Raw genomic sequence first — 9,794 nt, 5'->3', positions numbered from 1 at the left:
CTGTGAACTTAGTCGTGAAAAACCTCAAAACAACACCCAACTAGACGCCTTCAGATACTGACTGGCTTCTTGGAGAACTCACTCAGTCATAATGGAAAATTTCCTACAAAGCGAGCCCATCGACCTGAGGTCCTCACGGCACCACAGAAGACATGCCGACAGCCTCAGATTGGAATGTCCACAGACTGTGTATCCACAAGAGAGTGGACCTCGAGGGCAACAGAACAAGTTCGATCCCAAACAGGTCAGGTTGAGAGAATCTGAGATCCGGAGGGTGAGTGACCTTGTGAGGAGACTGGACATGCTTTACAGTCTGTACAGTGTATGGCTGGGCATGGACCTTCGTGTCAAGCCACAGATCGTAGACAAGATGGTGATAGCCAACTTCCTGGTTTCTGCGCCACTGGACATCCAGACCTTGGTCATGGAGAGTGGCGTGCAGAGCTACAGAGAGCTGAAGGCGCTTCTCAGCCATCCCAAGCACAGCATGCCGTGGGTACGTAGAACTTTGCGATCAGTTAGATAACTGGGAGTGGGAAGTAAGGGATTCAAGGGGGGAGTGCACTCTACGTGGTCAGCTGCAAAGGACAGCCCCTCAGTGGGGTTGACAAAACCACAGTGCCCTCTTCCTCTGCCTGTGAAGTGGTTGGTGGGATTGAACCTCCAACCTTTCTAGTAGCAACCACATGCGTTGCCACTGAACCAGCACATCTGTCTTTTGGAAAGAACATGATGCATTTCTTCCTGGGGACGGGCTGGTTTTACAGCCAGGGAGATGCCGGCCCCAGGGGCCACTGGACAGATGTGGGAGGGCACATCTAGTGATCGCGTGGCGATTTCTGACTTCTAGCGGCTGGAGGCCAGTGATGCTGCTTGACGGTCTGCGGTGCGTGAGCACTCTGTCCACCCCGGAGAATGATCTACTGAACTAATCAGCAGTGCTCGGGCTGGGGAAACAGTCTGGTGATGGATGGGCAAAGGGAAGCCAGGCAGCGTCAAAGTCAAGGGGACATGCTAGACCTAAATGGATGAGCCTCCCAAGGCACCTTGTGTGCCGGGCTGCTAGGGCAGAGGTGGGCGCGTCCGCTCCAGGCTTCCCCCACGGGAGAGAAGACTGGTGCAGGCCCGCCCCCAGCTGGGAGCTACCTGATGGCCGTGGGTCTAGTTCTTTGTGGTCAGTGAGAAAGTAAAATGCGTTCAGGTGGACTCCAGAAGTTCCGTTGCTGGAGGAAGGGAAGTCAGGAGTTGAATCCCGATGCAGGTGATTCCATGTACCCCACAGAAATACTTCAGGGTTTTCATATTTGTGGAAGGAGATTCTGAGCCTCTTCCCTGACGTGGCTGGGTGGATTTGAACCTCCCGTCTTCTGACTAGTGGCTAAGGAACAGTGTCTGAGACATTCAGTGGACTTTGGTTGGCATCGTATGTCCAATGACAGTTCTAGAATAGTGTCTGGCAGGAAAGGCCTAGAGTTCCAGTCAGATGCAGTCAGAGACCCAGGGTCTGTGAGCCAAGAATAAACTCCAGTAATGCATTGAGTGGTTTTCTGTTGGTTTTGGTGGGACATGGAGCAGAAACGTACACATTCAGGTTTCTGCATGGACAGTTTGCCTCTGGGTTTTCAGAATTGTCCCTCCCCCTTAATAAGCTCACGGTCTCCCAGGTTCCTGTTCAACCTTTCATGCGGCTTTTGCCAGTTTGATTCTGTCCAGTCTACACTATCACCTGCAGTGGGGCCTCCTCTCCGTGCTCGAGGATCGTGACCCTGCTCCCCGGTCTTGTGCCGAGCTGCTGTTGTGTTCAAAAAGGTGAACATTCCCATTGCAACCTAATGAATTGCACACTAACCCCTCCACACAGCTCTACAGTTCTAACTATCCAAATGTTAAGTATCTTTCACTTGCTAGGTAAAAATACTTGTCTGTCAGATTGTCTTCTAACAGTGACCATCCAAATTAAGACAGACTAGGAAGAGGGATTGGCCGTCCACTCCTGAAATGTAACTGGCCTTTGAGAACCCTATGTATAGCAAAGCACACTTAGAGTAGACTAACAGATGAGATGGCTTGAACTGGGACAATGGAGTTTGGTGTGTCAGAAGTAGTGAGACTAGCTCAGGACAGGGAAGGGTTCGGAGCTGCTGTGCATCACAGGCGACTCAGTAACGTTCTATGACAGGTTTGGAAGCAGGAGTGGCATCCACTTCTTAAATAACATGCCTCTGAAAACTCTATGAACTTGGATAAATGTCAATAGTTGTAGACGGGCTTCAGGCCTTTTGTTCACAGGGTCACTTTGAGTCGGACTCGACTCAAAGGCAATCAACAACAACAATCCAAATGTTTGTCTCATGATAGGAAAACCTCAGGACATTTTTGCATAAGATTTAAAGATTAACTCAAAGTAATCATTTCAAGGATTCGTGCTGTCACCCTGGCTTTAGAAAGTGTGAGTTCCAGGCGCCCTGGTGGCCTAGTGGCAAGAAGCTGCACTGCACTCCCAGAGATGTGCGGTTCAAATCCACCAGATCCTCTGCTAGAGAAGGAAGGGCGATCTCCTTCTGTACCAGCCAGATCCAATTTGACAGATAAAATAATAAAAAAAAATCTGAATTTGATCCATGAGTTCATATTGTGTTTCACAGTCGTCTTCATTCACACTGTTTCACAACAGTCATTTCCGCGTGTATTTTATGAAATGAATCACCATTGGACCTTGCCCTACATAACCCCCCCCTTTTTTTTAGAGAACAAAGAACAGGGTTTAGTCATTGTCCTCAGTGACGGCCATGGATGCATTATTTCCTGAGTATTTCTGAGTGTTGGGGAGAATGGAAACTCTAACTCTGCCTCCCTCTCTACGCCCCCCACCATCAGCATCCTTAACTCCCAGGTTGCTGTGGTGCTTGGTGCTGTTTAAATAAATCCCTCCTCACAGTGACTGAGGCCAGAGTAGAGCTTTCCAGGCTGTATCCCGCGCGAGCAGCATGCCAGTAATTTTCTCCTTCAGGATTGAAACAGCCAAAGTGTATCAGCGACTTCAGTTTTTAGTCACTAAATATATTCCTCAATATTTAGAAAGATAAGAATATCTAAGATTGGGATTCAGATAGTGAAGGGTATAGACTAACGGAAGGCTTGGCAATTAGGCACTGACCCTTATTGGAGAGGGTGAGGTCGTCCTCACATAGGGCTTGGGAAATATGTAGTCACAATGAGGAGATGGGTGGATAGGAAGTTTTCATTTTAATGTGTCTTTAATTGACATAATATTCATGACATTGGTTGCCACTTCACAGGGGCAGAAAGATCCTCCAGAGACCATTTCTGTAGACACTGATCTGGAGATTCTGGGATATGAGGACAACTTGATGGAAGTCCAAGAAGAGGCCATTTTTGGAAATGGTGAGTTAGAGAACAAGAGAGCTGAGAGAGACCTGGAAGACAGCCTGATGGAGATCCAAAAAACTAGAGAGCTGGAGAATCAGAATTCCAAGGAAGACGACTTGATGGCAGAAAAGGACGAGATCGTTTCAGTTAACGCTGAGCTGGAGAATCGGAGATTGGAGGCAGAGCTGCAGACCAATTTAAGGGAATGTAGCAGAGAGGTGACAGACCCTAACCTTCAGAGTGCTGTGGGACCAGATAAGTCTGTGCCAGCTAAGAACCAAAAGTCCATGGAAAAGACGTTTCCCTGTTCATATTGTGGGAAAGAATTTCGTAATAAATCTCAGTTTGAAATCCACCGGAGGACCCACAGAGGGGAGAGGCCTTATAAGTGCGTCTCTTTTGAGAAAAGCTTCATGCAGCCCTCAGATGTTCGAGTCCACGAGAGAATCCATATGGGAGAGAGGCCTTACAAGTGTCCGATCTGCCAGCGAAGTTTCACCCGCGACTCTGCCCTGCAGGGCCACCAAAGGATCCACACACAAGAGAGGCCATTTTGAGTGCCCAGTGTGTGAAAAAAAGTTCAGCCACAAGGGTAACCTCAATGTGCACCGGCGAATCCACCGTGGGGCAAAGCCTTACACCTGTTCTGTGTGTCAGCATACCTTCCGTCAGCTGGGAACGTTCAAGCGCCATCAAAGAAAGCATTGCAAAACCAGCCCCCAGTGAATCCTGTGAAGGTGTGTGCCAGGGCCCGTGTGTTCCCCAGTAACTGCACAGTTTGCACGCTTGTGGGTGAACACGCACAAGGAGGAGATGGACTCGGTGATAGCCTTGGCTGGGGGGTGGCCTGTTGTGCTCACATAAGCGAGCGAAGCACACTTCCTAATGGTACACCTGACAGACAAGCTGTGTGTCCACCAGGATGGCCCCTCCAGAGGCTGGAGGTGACTTCTGTGATGTGTGTGTGCTTACTGGTAATGTGCCCACATGTGACTAAAAGTCCAAGTCGTGCTGTCCCTCTAATAAACTCGAGTTGGCCCTCTGACGTGCGTGCTCCCGGCGTGCTTTTTCTCTGTCGTCACACCCACCCTCGTCAGCAGGCTGTCTTCTTCACTGTGGCTCAGATGGTAGCCGCATCTGGTGCCCCAGCAGGGACTTGGTGTAGGCGTAAGTATTTGGGCGATACAGCTGGTACTTTGCAAGACCCTCAGATCAAGTGTCTGAAGTCAGTCCTAGAAAAGAGGGATCTCAAGCTAACCCAATCTCAGGCGTCCTCTTTCTGGACAGCTGTTCTCGATCTTGCTCCCTGTTTTAGCTGTGGTAATCTCTTCCTCTGATCCCGCACCCCCCTTTACTCCTTGTTTCATTCCCTTACCTGATATTTCCCCTAATTCAAAAAGATATTTCCTATCTTTCCTTTTGTTTCTGTGGACATGTATTCTAAATTCATGGGGGCCACTGTACAAACTGGAGAGTATAAAAGAAACCAAACAAACCCTGGTAAGTCATTTGCCTTCAATATTTTGCAGTCACGGGCCTTCCGCAAGCCATAAAAACTGACAAAGGGCCCACTTCTGCCAGTTCCTCTTTTGCTGAGTTTGTAAAGTATGAAGTATTGAACACACCACAGGTATCCCTTAAAGCCCTCAAAGTCGTTCTCTTTGGAGAATGAGATATTTCACTCAGCATAATGTCCTCCAGGTCACCCATTGTGTATAATATTGCATGAGTTCCTTGTTTTTCAATGCAGCGTAGTATTCCATTGTGTGAATATCCATTCTCTATCCATTCGTTTGTTGATGGGCACCTGGGTTGTTTCCAGCCCTTTGGTATTGTGAATAAAGCCGCAATAAACATGAGTGTGCATATATCTGCTTGGATGACAGTTATGATCTCTTTAGGATATATTCTCAGTAGTGGAATTGCTGGGTCAAATGGTATTTCTATTTCCAACTTTTTGAGAAAGCGCCATACTGCCTTCCACAGTGGTTGCACCATTTTACACTCCCACCAACAGAGAATAAGGGTCCTAGTTTCTCCACAACCTCGCCAGCATTTGTTGTTTGCTGCTCTGTTGAATTTTGCTATTCTTACTGGAATGAAATGGTATCTCATAGTTGTTTTGATTTGTATTTCTCTTCGAGCTTGGGATTTTGAACATTTTTCAGGTTTTTTTTGGCCATCTGAATGTCTTTTTTGGTCAAGTGTCTGTTCATATACTGTGCCCACTTTGCAATTGGGTTTTTTCCCTTTATCTTGTTGTGTAGTCGATGAGGTATAATTCTTACTGAAGACTATAGTTTTTGATGTTCTTTATTTGGTAAGTGCTTCAAATTCACTTCACTTTCATCAAAGAGGAACTTGTCGTCATTGTGTTAACAGATGTTGACGAGTCTTCCCTTAATCCTCCTGCCCCATTACTTGTCATCTAGTCCAAGTTCTCAAATTATTTGATCAATATATGGATTATACAGGAGTGATACCACCCAGAGAGGCACACCTTTGCTGATTTTTAAACCTGTCATTTACCTTATCATGTTGGAAGGACTGCTTCTTGGTCTATGTCCAGATTCTGCATGAATGCAGTTTTAGCATTCACATTCTTTTTAATTTGATCAGTTATTTATTATGATCCATACAGTTAAGTGCCCTCATGCAGCCATTTAAACAAGGGACATCCTTCTTGTATTTGCTGCCTTCAGTCTGGCAGTGGCAGTGATCTCCCTCATTTCAGAGCGTCTTCTGAATCCACTGTGTGCTCTGGAGGAGAAAGAAAGCAAATCTCCTCCTTTGCAATTAAAAAAAAGAACAACTTACCTCATTGGCGTTGGGTTGGCGTTGACTGACAGCTGACTCTTGAGTGCTCTTTTAGAGCTGATAGCTGGTGGATTTTGACAGCTTGCCTTTACCTTGGCAGAACAACTCTTTACCCAACAGGCCACGTATATCCTGTAAGTAAAGGATCGGAAAAGTTGCTAAAGCGTCAGCTACGAGTCAGGTTAGACTCCAAGACAATGAGTTGAGTTGAAATGACTTCATACCAATCAAGTTTTACATTGTTGCTGTTAGGTGCCGTGGAGACCGGTATGACTCAGAAGGACCCTATGAGAAGATCTGAACCCTGTCCTATCCTGCGCCATCCTCACAATTCCTGACACACAAGAGTCCCTGGCAGCAGTCACTATGTCCGTCCACCTGGGCAATCAATGCTGTGTAATTAAATACAGCTAGAGAGTCACCTGTACGTTGGTTCCAACTTGAAAACATATAATGACAATTGCTTACAATGAGTTGGGAATTTTGTAACTTGATCAAGCTCAAACAGTTGAGGTATGAAAGGTCAAAATCAGGAGCTGTTCCTTTTGGCTAGGGCACAATTCCGCATCCTGTCTGCTGTCTTTGCTATTTTTTTTTCCTGTCTTGATGTCTCTTCACAAACGTCTCCTCCCTCTGCCTTCTCTCCTACACTTGACAAGCACAGGGACCTCTCTGCACTCGCCAGCCTCACCTCCATCCAGGCAGGCTCCCCTATTCGGCTAGTCTCCCCTTTGGCTGCTGGATTCTGGGAAGAAATTCCATCATGACAACGTGAGCTGACGTCACAGTGGTGGTTCCTTGTGACACCCAAACATTCCGCAGGGTGCAGAGGTTCCTCAGATGAACGTGGGGCCGATATCAAGACTGCGGCTCCAGACTTCATCTTTGCTCCTGTGGTGAGAATGGAGAGAGTTCAGAATCCTGTTAGCTTTTTGCTTCTGTTGTTATTGGAATGCTCGCTTATTTCATGCTTGCCAGTCGCTGGTGAGTTCAAACCAGTGGGACAAGGATTTAGCTTCCCAGGCGGGCTGCAGCTGGCTAGGGGAGGAATGAAAAGTTGGTCCTAGGAAGAAATCACAGTTTATTAGTACAATTTTCTTTTCAAGGCAATATATCATCACAGATATCCAAAAATGCCACCAATGACGTACTGTATGGAACGGGAGCGTCTTTGAGTCAGACTAAGCCTTCAAAACACACAGGTCTGATTCCTTTTCAAGGAAATGAGAATTCTAGTCTGTGGTCCCTTATTTTCTTTTTTTTTTTAGGTGAGAGTTGTTTTTAAGCACCGTCGAGTCAGGAGAGACCCAGAGCTGACCCTCTAGTGGGTTTTCTGAGGCAGTGAATAGCACAGGAGGAGATGGCCCATCCAGCAGAGCAGAGGGCGGGTTTGAACCGTGTGCCTCTGGGTTGACAGTGCAGTTCTCACCATGAGGCCACCAGAGCTCCCTGGGGTGAGAGTAAAGAGAGCTTTATTAGACAGGATACGTCCTGGAGTATTTTCAGCTCTGTAGATGGTATCTCTTTCTTTAAGTATCAATGAAGAGGGCAGACAGCAAGAGGAGGCGGAGTCAGGCCCAGAGAACCGCCTGTGTACATCAGATTTAAAAGAAGCTGAGTCGTAAAGACACTTTGCCTGTTGATCTTTTGCTAACTTGGTAAAAACAATCACTCTATTTCCTCCACCCCCTTAAATTTCAGAAAATATCGAGGAGATCAGACCTGAGTCAGTAAAGAAGAACCGTATTTTTACAGCACATTTTGCAGACTTGAGATCGGACAGCTGGGACAAAGGTTGGAATCTCCTGAAATGGCTGGGCTTTTTTTCCTGTTTATTTGTTTTGGGGGTGCCTCCCACTGCACCCACTGCTGTGCACGTGATTCCAACTCACAGTGGTCCTCTGACTTCTGAGGCTGCAGATCCTGACAGGAGGGGACTGCCCATCTCTCTGCCACGAAGCAGCTGGCCAGTGGGCACTGTGACCTTTTGGTTGGCAGCCAGGCATGTTACGCATTACGTTACGCTTGCTGTTAGGTGCTGTTGAGTCCACGACGGTGCACAAAGACCCTCCACACAGATCTGAGACTTCCCTGCCCTGTGCCATCCTCCCTGTGTCGATAGACTCAAGGTCATTGTCACAATCACTGTGCCCATTTACCTAGTCAAGAGTCTTCCTCTCTCACACTGACTCTCTAGTTTTCCAACCACGAGTCCCTGTCTGGGAAATAGCCCCTCGGAACAACATGCCCGAAGTCCGTGAGGCAAACTTCACCATCCTTGCCTCCAACGAGCACTTCGTTTGCACACTCTCCCAGGCGTACCTTTTGTTCTCTTGGTAGCCCGTGGGGTATTTGGTATTCTTCTCCAGCACTACAGTTTAAAAGCATCAGTTCTGCTACTTCATTGTCCAACTTGCAGATGCATGCATAGCAAGTCATTGAAATCATGGGTTTGACTAGGTGCACCTTAGTTTATAACTGACTTAATTGCTTTTTAAGCACTTTAGAGACTCCCTGACAGCAGATTTTCCCAACACATCTCTTCCTTTTTAAAAAAATTATTAAATTTAATTAAAGTTTACAGAGACTTTGGATTTCCATTCATTCATTGTTGCACTTTTCTCCCTTCCCACCCCTCCTCTCCAGTTCACTCTTCTCTTTGAAAAGTAAAAGAAAAATTCTTTCATTGTTATACAACCTCTCCCCCCAAGTCCACTCCACTGTGCAGCCTTTGTTCCGGACTGCTGTCATGACAATAATATCTAATCACATATCCCTTTTAGACAGTTCTTTCCTTAATCTGTTTCAATGCAGTATACATAGTTTAGCCCATCTTTCTCAGTCTTCCCCCAACCCTAATGTCAGTCCCACTTTACAACAGTGGCACTATGCAGTATTTGTCCTTTTGTGACTGAGATATTTCACTCAGCATAATGTCCTCCAAGGCCACCCATTTTGTATAATATTTTCATTTTTCTTGATTTTCAACGCAGCATAGTATTTACTTCATCATGTGAATATAGCAGAGCTTCTCTATCCATTCGTTTGTTGATGGGTGCTTGGGTTGTTTCTAACTCTGCTATTGTGAACCAAGCTTTAATTAACATGGGTGTGCACGGGCTCTTTTTAACACGTATTACGGTAGTGACTCAAGGCTCCAGACCTCCCAACAGCTGTGTTCAAAGACAGGAGCAGGGGGAGAAAAGGAAATTATGGAGAAAGTAGGCTTTCAAGCTGTATTTGTTCACACAGACTGAAAGTTTGCCTCAGGTGTTCGGGTTTTTCAAGAATTATTTAGAAGTCCTGGTTTCTACCTCTTTTTTCCTTGCCTCTGGTGCCTTTGTGGGAACAACAGTGATTCACAACAGTCGACGAGTGTGCTGAAACGCCACGTAATGAGACCTCCTGTCTCTCCATCAGGCCTCATGCTGAGCCGTCCTGCCCTGATGCGTGTCATCTCAGCTGCGTGCATCGCCGTGAGCGTCTCTGTGATCGGAGGGACTGCGGTCTTCTTTGCGATGTGGTGAGGGGGTGCTGGACCACGTGGTGTGGTGAGGGGGTGCTGGACCACGTGGTGTGGTGAGGGG

General features: G+C 46.8%; 1 protein-coding gene across 1 annotated transcript in view; it reads left to right on the top strand.

The window, feature by feature from the left end:
* The first annotated feature begins 334 nt into the window (after positions 1-334).
* The window catches only part of LOC102855221 (zinc finger protein 586-like), a 35,533-nt gene continuing 26,073 nt past the window's right edge, over positions 335-9,794 (top strand). Inside the window, exons 1-3 of the mRNA XM_006903032.1 lie at positions 335-496; positions 3,300-3,597; positions 9,628-9,730. Of these exons, the coding sequence (XP_006903094.1) occupies positions 335-496; positions 3,300-3,597; positions 9,628-9,730 (563 nt within the window). The remainder of the gene's footprint in view (positions 497-3,299; positions 3,598-9,627; positions 9,731-9,794) is intronic.

The sequence above is a fragment of the Elephantulus edwardii genome, unplaced genomic scaffold (assembly GCF_000299155.1).
Source record: "Elephantulus edwardii isolate Elephantulus edwardi_28Jun2011 unplaced genomic scaffold, EleEdw1.0 scaffold00496, whole genome shotgun sequence".
NCBI classification, from domain to species: domain Eukaryota; kingdom Metazoa; phylum Chordata; class Mammalia; order Macroscelidea; family Macroscelididae; genus Elephantulus; species Elephantulus edwardii.
Note: the sequence above shows the minus strand (reverse complement) of the source record. Positions and strands in the feature narration are given on the sequence as shown.